General features: G+C 44.0%; 1 protein-coding gene across 4 annotated transcripts in view; it reads left to right on the top strand.

Moving 5' to 3' along the window:
• The window catches only part of MED15 (mediator complex subunit 15), a 411,818-nt gene that overhangs the window by 21,844 nt on the left and 369,235 nt on the right, over positions 1 to 20,739 (top strand). For 2 of the 4 annotated variants that reach the window (XM_069215144.1, XM_069215143.1), the window contains exon 2: positions 12,093 to 12,180. In XM_069215144.1, the coding sequence (XP_069071245.1) occupies positions 12,093 to 12,180 (88 nt within the window). Of the gene's footprint in view, positions 1 to 9,123; positions 9,276 to 12,092; positions 12,181 to 20,739 lie in introns of those variants that run through there. The other 2 variants (XM_069215146.1, XM_069215145.1) reach the window with 2 other exon arrangements.

The following is a 20,739-nucleotide window of genomic DNA, read 5'->3' as shown; positions in this document are numbered from 1 at the left end:
CAGGGTCTTTTGGATCTTGTCTCAAATGCCCAGGCTGCTGCGACCCAAATTATCCAGACGGGACTGGATACCACCGACTCGGTAGCCAGAGCAATGGGCACAACTGTGGTGGCAAGGAGACAGGCCTGGCTCCGTAACTCAGGCTTTTCGGCAGATGTACAGTCCACATTGTTGGATCTCCCGTTTGATGGGGACAAACTGTTTGGGGCTAAGGCTGATTCGGCCTTGGAACGTTTTAAGGAAAGCAGGGCCACGGCTAAGTCGTTAGGGCTCCAAGCTCCTTCTTCCACGGCCTCTTCCAGATTTTTCAGGAGGTTTCGTGGATTTGGGCGTGGCTCTTCCTCCTCTTCCTTTCGGGGAAGATATCAGCAACCTGCCTCTTCCCATCCCTATAGATCTTTTAGGGGGAGAGGTAGGGTCCGCACCAGAGGAGCCTCTCAGCAGCACTCTGCCTCTTCCTCATCCTCTGGCGGGGTGCAGCAGGGGAAGCAGCCTTAGGCTTCCACCATTTCCAACTCACGCCTCTCCTGTAGGGGGAAGATTACAGCATTTTCTCACCAAATGGGAGACTGTTACGTCGGACAATTGGGTTCTCAGTGTTGTGGGAAAAGGCTACACCCTTCCTTTTCGGGAGTTTCCGCCCCTCATCCCGCCCCGCCCTTCGTATTGTTCACAAGAACACCTCCTGTTGCTAGAACAGGAGGTAGAAGTCCTCCTTTTAAAGGGCGCGGTGGAGTTGGTCCCGGAGCAGGAAAGGGGTCAAGGAGTTTACTCAAGGTATTTCCTGATTCCCAAGAAGGATGGTCGTTTGAGACCAATTCTGGACCTGAGGATCTTGAATTGGTTCCTCAAGCAGGAAAAGTTCAAGATGCTGACCCTAGCACAGGTGCTTTTGGCGTTGAACATGGAAGACTGGATGGTGTCTGTCGACTTGCAGGATGCTTACTTTCATATCCCGATACTCAAGTCACACAGGAAGTATCTCCGGTTTGTGGTGGGATCGCAACACTATCAGTTTGCGGTCCTTCCGTTTGGTCTTACTTCAGCACCTCGAGTCTTCACGAAGGTGATGTCGGTGGTTGCGGCAGAGCTCAGAAGGAAGGGGATAGCAGTATTCCCTTACTTGGACGACTGGTTGATCAAAGCCAAGTCCCCGGAGCTTGTGTTGCGTCATCTGCAGTCAACAACCCAGTTGTTGTTCGACCTGGGTTTTTCGGTGAACGAGCCCAAATCTCACCTAGAGCCCTCTCAGCGCCTCCTGTTCATAGGGGCAGTACTGGATACAACATTGGGTCGGGCCTTTCCTCCGCCTCAGCGGATTCAAGATATTCAGGATTTGGTTCCAATGTTTCGAAATGGAGCGGTAGTTCCAGTCCTCAAGGTCCTTCGTCTGCTCGGTCTTTTTGCCTCCTGCATTCTGTTGGTCACGCATGCTCGCTGGCACATGAGGGCTCTTCAGTGGTGCCTCCGAAGGCAGTGGTCTCAACACAGAGGGGATCTAGAGGGTACTGTCAAGATCTCCAGAGATGCTGCTGTGGATTTGAAGTGGTGGATTGTAAGCAACAATCTTTCGCAAGGAAAGCCGTTCCAGCAGTCGCCACCAGTGGCCACAGTCATAACGGATGCTTCCACTCTAGGGTGGGGAGCTCATCTGGGGGATCTGGAGATCAAAGGTCTTTGGTCTCCAGAGGAACAGATTTTTCACATCAATCTGTTAGAATTACGGGCTGTACGTCTGGCTCTCAAGGCCTTCCTCCCTTCCCTTCGTGGTCAGTCGGTACAGGTCCTAACGGACAATACTACCACGATGTGGTACATAAACAAGCAGGGAGGAGTGGGGTCGTACCTTCTCTGCAGAGAAGCTCTTCGACTATGGTCCTGGGCAAAGGACCATCGGATTTGCTTGATAGCAAACCATCTGGCCGGAGTTTTGAACGTGCGTGCGGACAGTCTCAGTCGCCACTTCTCGGCAGACCACGAGTGGCGTCTCCATCCAGATCAAGTCCGTTTAATCTTCCAGAGGTGGGGGTTTCCTCGGGTAGATCTGTTCGCCACTCGAGAGAACGCGCATTGTCCGTTGTTCTACAGCCTTCAGTATCCGATGCAGGAAGCGTTGGGGGACGCGTTTCAAATGACCTGGTGCGGCCAGTTGCTTTACGCGTTTCCTCCCATACCCTTGATTCCTCGAGTATTGAGGAAGATTCGCCAAGACCGGGCTCTAGTAATCTTAATAGCTCCGGATTGGCCAAGGAGGGTGTGGTACTCCGACCTTCTCCAACTCTCAATGTGCCCGCCGCTCCGTCTCCCTTTCAGGGCAGACCTCCTCTCGCAGTCGCAGGGGCAGGTTCTACACCCCAACCTCCAGAGTCTGCACCTACATGCCTGGAGATTGAACGGGGCAACCTGAGTTCCTTCTCTCTCCCGCCTGAGGTAGTGGATGTTATATTAGCGGCCAGGCGACACTCCACTAAATCTATCTACGCTAATAGGTGGTCTAAATTTGTTGCGTGGTGTGGAGAGAGGCAGATTGATCCTTTGCATGCTCATCTATCGGACGTTTTGTCTTTTGCTCTATCTCTGGCGCAGAAAGGTTGTGCAGTGGCTACCATTAAAGGTTATTTATCGGCCTTGTCAGCCTTCTTATGTCTTCCAGACCAACCATCTTTATTTAAATCCCCTATTGTTATCAGATTCTTGAAAGGTCTTCTAAATCAATATCCTCCAAAGCCATTCGTTATGCCGCAATGGGATTTGTCCTTAGTCCTGACTTTCCTTATGGGGTCCCCTTTTGAACCTATGCATTCTTGCCCCTTGAGGTATTTGGTTTTAAAAACAGTCTTCCTGATAGCTATAACATCAGCAAGGAGAGTGAGTGAGTTGCAGGCCTTATCAGTAAAACCCCCTTATACAACTTTTTATGGGGATAAGGTGGTGTTGAGGACCAAGGCTGCTTTCCTCCCGAAGGTTGTTTCACCCTTCCATTTGGCTCAGGCAATTACTTTGTCCACGTTCTATCCTCCGCCTCATCCTTCCAAAGAGGAAGAAAGACTGCATCGTCTGGACCCAAAGAGAGCGTTGAGCTTCTTTATCGATAGAACAAAGGATTTCAGGCTGGAGCATCAGCTGTTTATTGGATACGTGGGCAAGAGGAGAGGAAAGGCAGTCCACAAGAGAACACTATCCAGGTGGGTTGTTCTTTGCTTTAAAATATGTTACTCTTTGGCAAAGAAGGATCCTCCTGAGGGCATTAGAGCTCATTCCACCAGAGCTAAGTCGGCCACTTCGGCCTTGGCCAGAGGTGTTCCTGTGGTCGACATCTGCAAGGCCGCAACTTGGTCGTCCCTTCACACTTTTGCAAAACATTACTGTTTGGATTCTGAGGTTAGAAGGGACGGCCATTTTGCACGGTCAGTGCTGCAGGATTTCTTGGTTTGACCATTTAGGCACCCACCGCCGGGCGTGGTACTGCTTTGGGACTCTATTCATGAGGTGAGGAATCCACAGGTAGTTGTATCCATCAGAAGAACGAGTTACTTACCTTCGGTAACGACTTTTCTGGTGGATACATTAGCTACCTGTGGATTCCTCACGGTCCCACCCGCCTCCCCGTTGCCTTTCTGGTCTTACCAAGTAATCCTTGAGTGCGCTCCTCTTGGTCTTTGAGGGTGCAATAGATGTATATATAATATATTTATATATATATATGTATATATCTTTGTGTATATACTTGGTGCAGGGATGTGGAATTCCTATCGCCCGACGCCCGGGACATCTTGTTTGGGGTCAAGGGCAACAAGTTTTTATGTTTACTTTGTCCTTGGGACAAGTAGGCCCAACCCTCTGCAGCCCAAACCCTCTGGCTGCCTGTTTACAGAGAGTGGAACTCTCTGCAGTTGAGGTAATGTGTTTCCGAAAGACAATGCTGTTCAAACTTGTATTTATGGTTCATTATTTGAAAACCTTCATTATTAGGGTGAGTGCTGTAAATAAATGTTTTAAGGTCACACTTCACTACTGACGTTGGTTCCAGTACAAAAAAAAAAAAACGTGTATACACATGTTTGAAAAGTTTAGGCTATGAGGCTAAGTATAATGCTCCCAGAATGCTCTCTGATTAGATGCAAATGAAGTGTCATTTAGTAAAATGTTTTGATGTATGCTAGTATTTCCCAAAAATATTTCTAATGGAAAATCAGTGTAACCATTTTCAACATGATTATGGGAAGCATGAAAATAAACAAACACTGACAAAGCCAACTGATCTGACATATTTTTATAAGTCTTTTAGTTTCATCAATGCGTGTCTTGTTTTGACATGGCTTTTGTAACACTTTGTTGTTGTGGGAGCTACCAGGCCCTCAACATTTTAACAAACACTGGCAAAAAAAACCCAAAACGTTTTTGAACTCTAAAAGCACACGTTGCCACCTGTGGCATAACAAAGGCCCCGCAGCCGCCCTCCAGGGGGCCCCTTCAGCACAGCACCTGCCCTGAGTGAGTCTGGATAGGGGGCTCCTCCATGTTCTTTGTAAAGGGGCACTCTCCAGTTTCGTTACGTCACTGATTGCCACTGTAGTTCCTGACACTGAACAAAACTACTCCTTGTGGAAGGGCAGAATGCAATTACTCACAGCAAAGCCAGCCGAAAGAGAGAGAAATAGAAGTTTAATAAAAACAAAATGTCTTTGTTAACACCAGACCTAATTAGGGGCCAAGACCCACATGTAGGCAGCTTTTTGCATGACGCAAACGTCGACTTTCGCTGTGTGCGACGTGCAAAAAGCACATTGCGATGCACAAACCCAGTTTTGCGATTCAGTAACCTGGTTACCGAATCGCAAAACGGGTTTGCGACTCGCAATTAGGAAGGGGTGTTCCCTTTCTAATTGCGACTCGCAGTGCAATGTAGGATTGTTCTGCGAACGCGGGCGCAAACCAATCGCAGTTTGCACCCATTTCAAATGGGTGCTAACACTTTTGCAAAAGGGAAGGGGTCCCCATGGGACCCCTTCCCCATTGTGAATGTCACTGTAAACATTTTTTCAGAGCAGGCAGTGGTCTTACGGACCACTGCCTGCTCTGAAAAAATGAAACGAAAACGTTTCATTTTTTGTTTTTGTTATGCATCTCGTTTTCCTTTAAGGAAAACGGGCTGCATTACAAAAAAAAAAAAAAAAACTGCTTTATTGAAAAGCAGTCACAGACATGGTGGTCTGCTGTCTCCAGCAGGCCACCATCCCTGTGAGGGCCGCCATTCGCAAGGGGGTCGCAAATTGCGACCCACCTCATGATTATTCATGAGGTGGGCATTTGCGAAGCCCTTGCGAATCACAGATGGTGTCAGGGACACCATCCTACATTCGGATTTGCGACTCGCAAATTGCGACTCGCTCTGACTCGCAATTTGCGGGTCGCAAATCTGAACCTACCTACATGTGGCCCCAGATTCTTAAAGAAAGTCACAAAAGTGCACCCATGGTATATGTCGTACCCCTATAAAATATTTGTGAACTGTATTTTAGCATGGGTAAATACGCATGTGTAGATTTGCTCATGTGAAAATCTATTGAGCATTTGCAAGTTCGTTTTCCCTCCAGCCACTTTCTTCCCAACCCTGGAAGAAGTTCTAATTCTGCCATTGTCAGGAGTAAATGTCCAACCTTTCTTATTATGGGAAAATATTAGAGAGAAGCTGGTGAAAATCTTTAAAACATGCAGGTTAGTAGGTTTGCAGACTCAAAGGCATTCCAGCCCTTGAACTATTGCTTACTGCTTCCTCCAGCCCCAGTATGCAGATCTGCAGAAAGGTGCAAAATAAGGAAATTGCTACAGTAGGGATTGAAACTTCAAGTATTCAAGCCCTACTATGGTAGTAGCCCTGGCATATCAGAGAGGTTATTATCAGAGCTCTTACATAATGAGATTGCTGCCATAATTTGGCGCCACACTACATGGCACCAAAGGGACAAGTAGATCATTTTACAGGACAAGTAGATTTGAGCACCAACCTGTCCCCTGGACAAGTAGATATTTTAATAAATTCCACACCCCTGTTGGTGTGTGTATATATTTTAAAAGAGAGAGTTTTATATATATATATATATGTACATAAAAAGATTTACAGTTATTCATACAATATGGTGTATTTTTACAATATAATGGATGTTGCCTTGCTCTTTCATTGCATTGCCTGGTTGTTCTCATGCACGTAAAAAATGATTGGTACTGACGTCCGCACGTCGTCGAGGACCTCTTATTGCCTGTATGACGTCAGACGGCGTTGCGTGGGCGACAGTGACGTCCTCGTCGACGTGCAGAGACTAGTAAGAAGATTTCCGTCGAATGCTGGCGCCATGGGAGTATTCATGAGGTGAGGAAACCACAGGTAGCTAATGTATCCACCAGAAAAGTCGTTACCGAAGGTAAGTAACTCGTTCGTCTTGTTCTTAGAAAGCAGCTCCTGGTTCCTTCCCTACAACACCTGCAGATAAGGATTTGAAACGTGTGGAACAGTCAGCTAAGAAGGTCTTTTCATCATGTATTCTGGCCGTGAAATCATTTATTTAATGCTACATGTGTATTGGGCAGATATATCCATGCACATCTGTCTGCATTTGTTTCCGTCTTTTCTTCTTCACCGCATGCCGCCTTCTTCACCGCATGCTGTCTTCTTTCTTAACTGCTGTCGTCTGTCTTCTTTGCCGCATGCCGTCTTGACTATCGTCTTTGCCGCATGCCGTCTTGACTGTCTTCACCGCAAGGTTTTGCCTTTGTTTTTCCTATCTAACTGGATTACAAAATATTAGGAAAAAGTTATAATAATGTTTGTTTTAAATTTGATAAGCCGTTAATAGTTAGACCACTGTGGACCTGGGTGTCCGTGAAATCTCCTAAGGGAGTCCACAACTCTTTAGAAAATGAAATCATGTTAATAGATTAGGTCCCCAGCTTTCAGTAATGACTCAGTAGGCCGGTCCCCGGATTCCAATAATGATTCAGTGGGGGTCCCTGGGTTCCAGTATTGATAAAGGGGGGTGGGTCCACAGAAGTCAAAAGGTTGGGAACCCCTGTTGGCAGGCTGCAAAAGGACCTTCTCTGTTTGTGCAAAAGAGATTCAATCTCTCTCTCTATCTCCTCCCCCCCTCTCTTCTCTCACCTGCAATACTGTGTTTTCTTCCGAGCTCTGCAGCACCATACTGCTCATATTATATGCTTTTACTTTGTTCTGTTTTCTGTGTGTAAAACTAGGTCCCTATATATTCATAACTCTAACCTGAATGAGCTAACCCATGTAAATGGTGTTTGCCCATGCCTGTTAACATGCCTGACCACGCTTGGGTTTTAATTTTTTTTAAATTTTTTATTTTAATAATTTCCAACTCCTGCAAAAAGGAATTGTTTTCAATTTTTCTTCGAAAACCTGTAGCAGTTACCCAGTTAAAGCTTACTTTTACTTCCAAGGGATTTTTAAAATTCTTTTAACAGAGGTCCTAGGCGCTTAAAAAACAGGCAAGGACTGGTGAAGTAGAGGCTCCTATCACAATCCGAACCCGATGTTTGTCTCTACAGGACTCGGTGAAATATTGTTGATGTCTCACAGGCGCTGAAAATGTTTACTTGCCATTACAAGACTGGTGCCAGTAGCCAATGGATTAAACATTAACCTCGGTTTCCAAAGTATCGTGCTGCGCACCATAAAATGCTTCAATGCCGTGTTAGAGGTAAGAAGCGCTTTGTAAATAGAATTACAGTACTATAAAATACAATAGGCGGTTTTTAAACAAACATTGGGAAACTCAGTGTCTCGGCTTGTCAAGGATGATTATTTTGTTTTACATTTTATTGAAAGCAAGCCCTGCAAAAATAAACAGATGAATAAAAAGAAAGAACATTGTACCAAAAAAGGATGGCTGTGTGAACATTTTTTTATTTATTTTTTATTTTGAAAATAAATTAACCATTAAATAGCAATTTAATATAACAATGTGGGTGCTTTCCAGCAGGCAAGTGTACTTAGAGCTAGCATAGCACCTCTGTTTAGTTTTAATGCACATCACATGAAAATACTGTAGATTGCTGCATGCCGTCTTATGTCTTCTTTGCATCATGCCGTTGTCTTTCTTCTTTGCCACATGGTGCCGCATGCCGTCTTCTTTCTTCTTTGCCACATGGTGCCGCATGCAGTCTTCTTTCTTCTTTGCCGCATGGTGCTGCATGCCGTCTTCTTTCTTCACTGCCATGTCTCCTCTTGGCTGTCTGCTGCCTTCTTCGCTGTCTGCTGCCTTCTTCGCTGTATGCCGTCTTGACTGTCTTCACCGCAAGGTTTTTCCTTTGTTTTTCCTATCTAACTGGATTACAAAATATTAGGAAAATTTATAATAATGTTTGTTTTAAATTTGATAAGCCGTTAATAGTTAGACCCCTGTGGACCTGGGTGTCCGCGAAATCTCCTAAGGGAGTCCGCAACTCTTTAGAAAATGAAATAATGTTAATCGATTAGGTCCCCAGCTTTCAGTAATGACTCAGTAGGCCGGTCCCCGGATTCCAATAATGATTCAGTGGGGGTCCCCGGGTTCCAGTAATGATAAAGGGGGGGTCCACAGAAGTCAAAAGGTTGGGAACCCCTGTTAGCAGGCTGAAAAAGGATCTTCTCTGTTTGTGCAAAAGAGATACAATCTCTCTCTTCTCCCCCCTCTCTTCTCTCACCTCAATACTGTTTTCTTCCGAGCTCTGCAGCACCATACTGCTCATATTATATGCTTTTACTTTGTTCTGTTTTCTGTGTGTAAAACTAGGTCCCTATATATTGATAATTCTAACCTGAATGAGCTAATCCATGTAAATGGTGTTTGCCCATGCCTGCTAACATGCCTGGCCATGCCTGGGTTTAAATTTTTTTTTTTTTTTTTTTTTTTTTTAATTTAATTTCCAACTCCTGCAAAAATGAATTGTTTTCAATTTTTCTTCGAAAACCTGTAGTAGTTACCCAGTTAAAGCTTACTTTTACTTCCAAGGGATTTTTAAAATTATTTTAACAGAGGACCTAGGCGCTTAAGCAACATGCAAGGAATGGTGAAGTAGAGGTTTCCTATCACAATCCGAACCCGATGTTTGTCTCTACAGGACTCAGTGAAATATTTTCGAAGTCTCACAGGCGCTGAAAAGGTTTACTTGCCTTTACAAGACTGGTGCCAGTAGCCAATGGATTAAACATTAACCTCGGTATCCAAAGTATCGTGCTGCGCACCATAAAATGCTTCAATGCCTTGTTAGAGGTAAGACGCGCTTTGTAAATAGAATTACAGTACTATAAAATACAATAGGCGATTTTTAAACAAACATTGGGAAACTCAGTGTCTCGGCTTGTCAAGGATGATTATTTTGTTTTTCATTTTATTGAAAGCAAGCCCTGCAAAAATAAACAGATGAATAAAAAGAAAGAACATTGTACCAAAAAAGGATGGCTGTGTAAACATTTATTTTTTATTTTTTTATTTTGAAAATAAATTAACCATTAAATAGCAATTTAATATAACAATGTGGGTGCTTGCCAGCAGGCAGGTGTACTTAGAAATAGCATAGCACCTCTTTTTAGTTTTAATGCAGTGTTGACACTCGAGGATGACTGATTTAAAAAAAAAAAAAAAAAAAAAAAAAAAAAAAGTATACATAATTGTAAAAAGGCTATGCCAGAGTAAATTATAAGCCCACCAACCAGGCACAGAAGAGCACTTGTTTTTAGACATGTGCAAGTGATTAGTCAGAATGATGTTGTTAACCAGCTGAGAGTCAGTGGCTATAGTGGGTTGACCCATTGGCCCATGTTACGTTGTGATGAGCAGAAGCAAAATGCAAACGACATTTGAACAGACCAGTGGATGTAGAGGCTTCTCCAAAACCCACCTTTGTGTTTTGTTCTAATGTTTAGATAACATGAGGCTGGCAAAATGCCTAAAGCTGTCCCAATGAATGACCCCCCAAAAAAATAAATAGCCATTCAGTTTCTTTTGAAGCAAATTGCTAATTTAGTTGAGTCATGGAGTAGGAGTAGCAAACAAGCAACTAGAAACAAAAGCCACCAACCATTGTAGATCTTTCAGTTCCCTTGAAAGATAATCATACATGGTGATATTTGTTTGAACTAGCACAGACCCATTGGCCCACTTTTGTTACTTGGCCTTGCGTTTCGCTCCTCGGCAGTCAGTGTTTTAACAAAAGAAGATAATTTTTGTAATACTGTTAAATTGAAACCCAGGACCAAATTACTTTGGAATTGTAAAAGGTATCAATATTTAAAAGTTAAGTTGTAGTTTTCAACAATTTCTTGTGCATGAAAATATGTTGCTCTTATGTGGGTGACAACCGGAAATTGGGGTGGGGTGTGTTTCCACTATAGATGATAGAGGTGGCCATGTACAACTGAAAAGAGCCAAGGGGTGGCCTACTGCGGATCTCCCCGATTGGTAAGCTGGCCACTCACTGCTGCCTGGTCCAATAATTAACTTTCTTAAAGAAACCTTTATAGTTTCTTTGTTTCAAACTGTATTTTCACCAGTGTACAGATCCGTCATTCGTGTTTCTGTATTTGTCAACGATTATAACAGAAATATGTGTTCTGTTGCAGCTGTTGGTAGTTTAGTACCTTTGCTTCTTTAGCATAGGTTCCTAAAACGTATGAAGGACCCAAGAGGGTATCTGTGCACAAAGAACTTCAAAAAGTGGATTGGGAAAAAAAAAAAAAACATTTATACTAAACAAAGCACATAAAAGTTTGCTGTGCCAATGGTTCTTTACATCTGGAAAGCACTGCCTGGTGAAGTCCCATCATCTTCCTCGATTTCTAAAACCCAAACTCTAATACTTTACTCTGAAGATGAGCATGGCATGTTGATGATCAAAGAGCAGGACTAGGACCTGTAGGATTTCTTTTCTTTTTTTCCCTGAAGCGATACTGAACATTCCTTTACTTGCTCATGTGCAGCTTGAGTGTTGACTGAGTTGTTTAATGGAGCAGCGTGTATTATGTTATTAAAGTCTTGCTGCAGATATTAACAGATTATGACTGTCTGGGGTTTCTGGTATGTTAATGTAAGATTTTACTTCTCCCTGTTGAATCCATAGATATTTATACAGCCAGTAAAATTGTCTGTAGTCTAAAGCTCTGAAACTTAAATCCAGTTATTTCATATCTCTAAAGTGTTTGCGTCCTACCTGTGAATGAAACCTCTATAGTGTGTATCAGTTGTCTGTACATACTTGTTTGGAAGGAATGGTGGGTGTCTGATCAGTATACACTGAAGTTGCACCCAAGCACACGCTAATGAAGTCATCCATTACAATAATCTGACTTAAACACGCCTACTCAGTCTATAGCATCTGGGTGCTACTGTTTGTTTCTGGCTGTGCCTCGCTTTAAGGAGCTGAGAATGCTCATGATAACTGTTCAGCAGTCCTTTAAAACAGAAATAGATTTTTATTTTAATGCTGAATGGCTATGTGTGCTGTAGGGCTATACACAGTCCAAATTTCGACAGCTCTTGAAAGCGCTAAGAAATTGAAAAGAAAAAAAATGCAACTTGCACCACAAATTTAAATAAATAAAAAACTGAAAATAACTAAAAGTAAAACAACAAATAATGACAGTCAAAATCCTTAGTTTCTTGATCAGATGTCAATCTTAAATATTCACGTACCCTATCAACTAACAGCTTTTGTACAAAGTCTGACCCCTCTTCCCTCCACAAAAATCTTTTGCCCTTAGACCATCTTTTTTTTACTTTTCAAATATCAAATGGGAATGCTGGGTGAGATTATCTTTTCATCTTGTATCAGCATTCAATGATAAATTCACTTTTATAATATAAAACACCCATACACCTTTTAATTTTCCAGTAATACATTGTAGCCGAAGTGTCGCCCCTTTATATCCTGTTTCACCTTTCCACAACACACCTTCAAATTATCCATCCCATCCCATAGAACAGCTATTTAAAAAAAATAAAAATAAAAAAAAATGAACGACTGTAATGTATACTGGTGAATAAGAACACCTACACTGGCAACTTAATCCTTTCTTTCATCTTGTGTTACAGTGATGATGCAATGAGAAAAGCTGGTGTGGCACACAACAAATCCAGCAAAGATATGGAGGGCCACGTCTTCCAGAAAGCAAAGACCAGGGTAAGATGCCATAACATTGATGACTGGAAGTTTTCTGCAGGAGTTGTGCAGGTCTGCATGGCAAATCATTGGTATCCTCCTTTGTCATAAGTGGACCATAAGTATTGATAAGGCGGTCAAGCAGAGGCTAAACGTGTTATCTTTTCCAATTTTTATTTGTTAATCAGTTCACTCTTTTCTGTTACACGGTGCTGATTTTATTTTTTTCCTCTCCCAGTCCCCTATAATTGACAGTTCATCCTTTTGTGAGGTTAAGTAGAATGTATAATCTCTTACCCCATAACGTGCTGCATCAGTGTGGGTATTTCATAGTGTCAATTTTTTTTTACTTTTGGATTTTTATTTTTATTTTTTATTTTTTTTATTTTATGAGCATCCCCAACTTATTAATACAGAACTGATAAAGAATATTCTTGAACAGGCAGGAAACTGCATCCCACTGAAGGATTCTTCATGACTTGATGTACTGTAATCGTGCAGCATGTTATTGCGGATTTACCAGTCTCTTGCCTATGAACAGTGTCTTCAAAACTGGGTACATAATGTACAAAGCCATCACCACAGGCACCCCTGCCTATCATGCAGACAAGTTTTTAGTATCTCTGGCGGCTCTTGTCAACACTCGTAGATAGAAAACCATCAGAAGAGAGATGAAGTGCAAAAAAGAAAAAGCAAGACGACGGGCTTTCTCCAGCATCTGGGCTACATCCCTGTATTCATCACGACTCCCTCAACTCTGCTCCAGTTTAGGAAAGAGCTGACAACACACGTTATTAAGGACACTGCATCATGAGGCAGTAACAGTCTGCTTTCACTGTTAGAAAGAAGGTACCCTTCCATTCATATCGACTGAATCTTTGCCTTGGACCTTGTACTGCTCTCTGCTGACTTTCTGGTAGACAGCAGAGAGCAGCACAAGCGGTATCTGTTAGATTTGCGCTATATAAATGCCACCTATGCGCATACCTTCAAGCCAACCTGAATGATTTCCTCTCTCCTGGTAACAATTTTATTTGGTGTTCTGTAAGCAACTAGTCTTGATAAGTTCAAAATTTCCGTGAGATCTCTGACTATACTGAATCATAATATCAAAATAGTGGAAGGGCCGATTGGGCTGAATCTTAATAGTATATAAATGCATGTTTGGAGTATGCAAGAGTGAGTCACAATTATGCATGCACATAGTTAACAATAGTCACTCATGCAAATTCCCTTACAGTTCTGACAGGCTGTATGTATGATGTAACACATGTAGCAGAAGTAACAAATGTGCAGCAGTGAACCATCACTCTTCCTGTACATACATGATTGTAATAAACCCATGTTTACGCATTGCTTATGTGTGGGTTCAGGTATATTTTAAGATCACGGGGAGGAGAGAGACAGATGCGCTTGTAAAGAGTGCCCATTAGGAAATGAAAAAAGTTAGTTCACTGTGAAGTAGCCAGTGGAAGGACAGTGGCCATAAGCCAGTATCCGGAAGCTGTACTTTGCCCAAGCTCCAAGCAGCTACATGGACAGCAAAAGCAGAGCAGGAAGTGAAATCAGACAACGTGCTGGCCAATGAGAAGCAAGTAAATTAGAGCAGCGTTGGATTCTACTAATGGTAAGTTCAGGTGAGTAAGGGGTGGGTTCTAAGCTCCCTTTAAGATTTTTTTTTTTAAAGTACAAAAGACTTTGCATGTATAGCGCAAACACTGTGCAGGCGAAACCTAAAAATGAGAAATCAGTGGGTCTCATTAGTGCAGTTAGACAAGTTTTAATCCTGGATCAGGTGAATTGCTGGAGGATCATTTGAATGGCCGGAAGATTCCTTTAGGTGAACAGAGAAGGCAAAAGGCCCAAACCCTGCCTAGAAACGTCTATCCATCTAACAACTGAATCTGACACGCCAGCCCTTTCCCCCACCATTGCTAAGGAACCACTAATCCGCAGTCCCCTACTAAGGAGTTCACACATAATTTCTAAAGGCAGCACTGTCTCATCCCTCAATGTTTCATTATCTAAATCTACACCTTTCAGCAGGAATGGAGGCAGTATATACTTCCACAGTACGGGGAGGCTGGATCACAAACTCCATCTTGTGCCAAATCAAACACCGGAGCAATCCAAAAGAGATCCCACCTGCAGCAGCATACACACCCTCACAAACAACATGGAATCCTCCTACCAAGCTTGCTAGACTGGGTAGTCTGAACAGGGTCTAATCATGACACACGAGTCGAAGTTAACACAAGCGGGCCTGTTGGCATCATAATTTCACTTGGAACAGAGGGAAAGGCTTGTGGATGGATTAAAAAAAGATACTTTGCCAGATCCACTATGACCCACCCAATAGTATTGTCAGCTAGAGAGTACATTTTTGGTTCCCCTTTTTGACCTCTGAAGTAGGCTCTGTGTCTCGTTTGTCAGTTTCGGGCGTAGACCTTAGTGCTCACTCTGGGTTTTGTGTGCAGTGCTATAACAAAGTCAGGGGACTCTGGGCATCAGTGTATGTCTATTCATCATGCTGGGGACATTTCTATCCCAATAGTGACTAAGAGGTATTTGATTAGTTCAGTTGTAGAGAATAAGGGAACTAATTTTTGCAAACCGTTAAAAAAAAAAACAAAAACATTTAAATAAAAAAAATATATATTGTATAGCCTGCATTATGGAAGACCCGGAGAATCTTGTGCGTCACATTGACTGCTGGCTACATGTTAAAATGTATGCTTAAAATGCAGTTTCTGAAATAGTGACTTCATTATAGTGACAGTGACATTTATTTGAAATCTAGATCAGCGGTTCCCAACCTGTGGTCCTTGGACCCCCAGAGGTCCGTGACACATTCCCAGGGGGTCCGCAGGCTTGGGACAGCAGGATGGCACTTCTCCAACTGGGGCTTCCCCATAGAAATGTGCATGTTTTTATATTTATTACTTAATTTGTGCAACAGTTTTAAAAGTAAGACAAAGTTCTTTGTACAGCCAGCAATTTTCAGGCAAAAATAGTGTCAAGATAACTCTAGTGATGAATGCACCTGCTGCAGAGAGATAGAAATTTTGTCTAATGGCAGTTTTGACATCTATGGTAGTGCAGATGGTTAGTATGCCTGCTGCAAGGAACATTTATCATGCAAAGAACAGTATTTTATATGCATAGCACAGTGGGTTACTGCTTTTGTGGCTGTGCAGTTCATAAGTTACAATCGTAATCTAGCAGGACAAAAGCTATGAATTGCCACCAAAGAGCTGCATGCAAACTGCATGGCACACATTAAAAAGTTATGTTTTTTTCCCAGTCTTTCATTATCCTTATGCTGCTAAAAAAGGTTTGCTTGTGTAGAAATATACTTGTATTATTAAAGTCAATGCTAACCACTCATTTCACATTCACTGTATTGGTGCTCGGGGGCTTTCTCAGCCCCTGAGCACCGAAGCAGACAGGAGTGGCATAATTTGGAAAGTGGATAATCTCCCCTTTCCAATTGTCCCCCTCGCTAGGGGAACCCTGCTTTGGCTCGCTGCAGGAAGTTGCCTTTCTGGCACACAAGTCACCCCCTCCTAGATTCCCCTGGTTGTCTAGTTTTCAAAAATGTGCAAGTTTGCGAGGTTTCCCTAGGTGACGGCTGAGATAAGGCCCAAAATCCACGCCTAGGCACATTGGGGGGAAAAAAAGGGTGAGTTTTGGGTAAAAAAATGTGATGTGTCCATATTACGTTTTGAGCCATTTCCTGTCTGGAGCACTAGGCCTACCCACACAAATGAGGTATCATTTTTATAGAAAGACTTAAGGGAACGCAGAATAATAGAACAAGTGTTATAACCAATTGTTTTTCTCTGCGTTTGCCCTTCCCAAATGTAAGGCAGTGTGTAAGAAAGTCATTATGAGAAATGTCCTCTAATTCGCATGCTAGTATGGGTAACCACAAATTCAGAAATGTGCAAATAACCACCACTTCTAAACTCCATATTTTATGCTTAGTGCGGTAATACATAGATTTCCTTGATACCTATTTTTCACTTTTTATATTTTGCCAAAAGTATTTCTGTATACCTGGAACCCAATGAAAAACCATTGCAAGCTGCAACTCAGTTGTTGGCTCTGGGTACCTAGGGTTCCTTGTGAACCTACAAGCCCTATATATCCCACAACCAGAAGGGTTCAGCGGACGTAACAGTATATTTCTTTCGAAAATCTACCATAGTTAAAAGAAGTTATAGATTAAAACGTAGACACAAATAGCTGTTTGTTCCAACTCAATTTTATATTTCAACTATTACTGTCTGTAGGAAAGCCTTGTAGAATCTGCACAAATGACCCCTTGTTGAATCGAGAATTTTGTCTCCCTTTCAGAAATGTATAGATTTCCAGGATCCACCATTGCTTTCACACCCATTTCCACCCCTAACTGGAAAGAAGCAGAAAGCACAAGAAATAGGAAAAATTGGATATGTCCCAGTAAAATGCAAAACATTTGTTTTTCTAATTCAAGTCTGCTTGTTCCTCGAAGATGGTGATTTTATCACCACAAACCCTTTGTTTTTTTAAAAATATTTTTATTGCACGAAAACAACAAAAACAGGTTTACATTGCAGCCTCAGAAGTCATATTAGTTAAGAGACATTTAATCATCACCATTTCCCATAATTCCATCCCCATGCACCCCCTCTCTATTTTTCCCACCGAGGACCTATAGCTTCTCAAAATTGATGCCTTGAGTTACTCCTCTAGTCCTCAATCTGTCGGCAAGGCATACAGTCCCCTCCCTGTGTGAGTTTAATTTCCCTCATATCTTAAGCCATTTTTTTGAACACCCCATCTCTCATAAATCACCTTCTCTGCCAGCATGCACCAGTCTAGGTCACGTTTCTGTTCCTTCATCCTAGGCGAACCAGTGGCTTTCCAAGTACAGACTATATTGCATTTCGCCGCTATCCATCCCAAAGTCATTCATATCTGATCCATATGGGTAAGATCGGTTACTGCTCAAATATTTAGTATACACCACTTAGGCTCAGGCTCTGCAATGCTTCCACATACAGTATTTAAACACAATACCACTGCGTTCCAATAGCTCTGTATAGTCTGGCAACCCCATAGCATATGATAGAATGACCTGTTTGACCACAATTTTGGGGACACAAGGGTGAAGCTGTCCTACCCATTTTGGCCAGGGGGCTAGAGACATAATTGCCCCAGTGGCGAATTTTCAGTGGCACTAATCGAAACCTTGCCCACATGCCCAACTGCCTAAAGGATGCTAAGGCCTCCCACCACTCACCATCATCATCATCAAACTCCCCTATATCATGTGCTCAGCTTGCTCTGAGCCCCCACATACATCTGGTAGATTATTGGTAATTTTACGATATGTGAGGGACGTTACCTTTTTAGGCATGTGTTCGGATAGTACTCCGTCTTCAAGCGGGGGTGACTCAGGAGGGTCTTTCTCTCTAGATAACACTTTATAGAGTGCATGCTGGATTTGGAGGTAGTGTTATGCCTCCGTAGGGGCAAGCTGAAACCCATCTGGAGATCTGCGAAGGCAAGAACGGCACCCTGCCACAGGTCCCCAACTTTTGTTAGGGCGATGAGGTCCCATTTATTAAATCCTGGCTGGGTCGCTAGCGTGCACAATGCCGCGGCCTCCCATAGGGGGGTGCTTTGTGTGATACTTTCCCACCCCAGCAGGCGCAATGTTTCATGCCAGAGAGAGTAACCACTGTAGGAGTAGGGAAGGTCTGAGGCCTATGCCCACCATGCAGTACCCGCATGACCCCTCCAGGTCACATGGCATCACGGTCCATTCAGTAGATTGGCTCCGTTACAGGCCGGAAAGTCCGTTGATTGATAGCCGTCAGCTGGATTGATCGATAATAGTTATGTGCGCCTGGCAGGGCACTCCATCATACCCGCTTCTCGTTAACTTAGCAATAGCTATCTGTGCAGAACCCCATCCCATTAGAGAGTATGTATCTTGCGTTCAATATTTCGGAAATACAAGGAATTTATTGTATATGGGGTATTATGAAGTATATAAAAAAACTAGGCAGTGCCATCATTTTAAACAATGCGGCCATATCCAAGGGTGATGGTGGAAGGGATCTCCATCACTCAACGTCTCTCTGAAGGCGTCGCAGTGGAAGCTCCAAATTGTGGGTGTAAAAGGTAGTGGGACCTCTGGTGTGATAGCTCTTCTGTAGCAATGCGGGCACAGCAACTCATTTGAAGATGTGGTGCTGGGCCATATAGTAGGTAAATCCGTTTTGTCCCATATAATAGTGTAGCTGGAATAGTGGCGGAAGAGTGCAAGGATGTGCATCATCTTATCGAGAGAGGAAGTTGGATCCAAGATGTAGAGCTGGATGTCATCGGCGTAAAGGAATATCCTATCTTCCCATTCCTCTGACCATCGCAAACCTCTGATCAGAGGATCTCCACGTATCCACGCTGCCAGTGGCTCTAATGCCATAGCAAAGATTAAGGCGTACAGCAGGCATCCCTGAAGTGTGCCATGCTGAATTCGGAAAACAGAAAATGTACTTACGTTAACAATCGCCTGAGCCAAAGGTTCGGTGTATAGGAGGTGCACCCAGGCTATGAATCTTGGTCCGAACTCAAACTTCAAGACCTCCGAGATAATCACACTCTATAGTATCAAAGGCCTTCGGTGCATCCAATGAAAACTCCAGCACGGCCTCCCTTATTCTAGGTATCCGACCAGGACACCATGTCCTCAGGTTCAGGGCAGTACCTCGTCCCGTCATAAAGCTGGACTGGTCTGGGTGTAGCAAGGAAGAGATCACCCGCACCAGTTGAGAAGCCAGGGTTTTAGATAGGATCCTTACCTCTGCATTAAGGAGCGAGATGGGCCTGTAGGAGGACCATCTATCTGGAGGCTTGCCTTCCTTTGGTATGACCACTATGCTGGCGAGCCTCTGGTCCTCAGTCAGGGAACCTCTGTCTCGATTCTCCAGAAACATGGTGTAAGGAAATGCCTCCTTGGCATGGTTACCCCCCTGACCTTTTGCCGATGCCAAGTTATGATTGAAAGTCTGCTGGGACCCTGCTAGCCAGGCCCCAGCACCAGCGTTCTTTCCCTAAACTGTACCTTTGCTTCCATAATTGGCACAGCCCTGGCACCCAGATAAGTCCCTTGTAAATGGTACCCCCGGTACCAAGGGCCCTGATACCAGGTAAGGTCTGTAAGGGCTGCAGCATGTCTTATGCCACCCTGGGAACCCCTCACTCAGCACATGCACACTGCCTCACAGCTTGTGAGTGCTGGTGGGGAGAAAATAACTAAGTTGACATGGCACTCCCCTCAGAGTGCCATGCCAACCTCACACTGCCTGTGGCATAGGTAAGTCACCCCTCTAGCAGGCCTTACAGCCCTCAGGCAGGGTGCACTATACCACAGGTGAGGGCATATGTGCATGAGCACTATGCCCCTACAGTGTCTAAGCAAAACCTTAGACATTGTAAGTGCAGGGTAGCCATAAAGAGTAAATGGTCTGGGAGTTTGTCAAACACGAACTCCGCAGTTCCATAATGGCTACACTGAAATCTGGGAAGTTTGGTATCAGACTTCTCAGCACAATAATTGCACACTGATGCCAGTGTGGAATTTATTGTAAAATGCACCCAGAGGGCATCTTAGAGATGCCCCCCTGAATACCAGTCCGACTTCTAGTGTTAGGCTGACCAGTTTCTGCCAGTCTGCCATAACCAGATGAGCTGCTGGCCTCATGGAGAGAGTGCCTTTATCACTCTGTGGCCAGGAACAAAGCCTGTACTGGGTGCTTCTCACCTCCCCCTGAAGGAACTGTAACACCTGGCGGTGAGCCTCAAAGGCTCACCCCTTTTTGTTACAGCACCCTAGGGCATGCCAGCAAGTGGAGATGCCTACCCCTTTGGCCACTGCCCCTACCTTTGGTGGCAAGGCTGGAGGAGATAATGAGAAAAACAAGGAGGAGTCACCCACCAGTCAGGACAGCCCCTAAGGTGTCCTGAGCTGAGGTGACCCCTGCCTTTAGAAATCCTCCATCCTGAGATTGGAAGATTCCCCCAATAGGATTAGGGATGTGCCCCCCTAGCCTCAGGGAGGAGACACGAGGGTGTAGCCACCCTCCAAGACAGTAGCCTTTAGTATTAAGGGGCACCCAAGAACCCAGGAAATCAGATTCCTGAAACAAGGACTGCTGACCTGAAAGACCAAGAAACTCCAGTGAGCAGTGGCTTTGCTCAACAACAAGCAACAACTTTGCAACTTTGGCTCGAGCTCCAGAGAACCAACACCACAGGGAGGACTCCCAGGCGACTGCAACCTTTTGAGTAGCCTGAGACGACCCCCCTTAACTCCCACAGCGAAGCATGCAGAGAGAATCCAGAGGCTCCCCCTGACCTGCCTGTAACAAGTAACCTGAGACCTCGACCAAGCACTGCACCTGCAGCCCCCAGGACCAGAAGGAACCGAACCTCAGTGCAGAAGTGAGCACCAGGCGACCCTCTGCCTAGCACAGTCAGTGGTTGGCCCGATAAGCCCCCCTGTGCCCTGCCTGCACCGCTAGAGTG

Source organism: Pleurodeles waltl, chromosome 11, assembly GCF_031143425.1.
Source record: "Pleurodeles waltl isolate 20211129_DDA chromosome 11, aPleWal1.hap1.20221129, whole genome shotgun sequence".
Classification (NCBI taxonomy): Eukaryota; Metazoa; Chordata; class Amphibia; order Caudata; family Salamandridae; genus Pleurodeles; species Pleurodeles waltl.
Note: the sequence above shows the minus strand (reverse complement) of the source record. Positions and strands in the feature narration are given on the sequence as shown.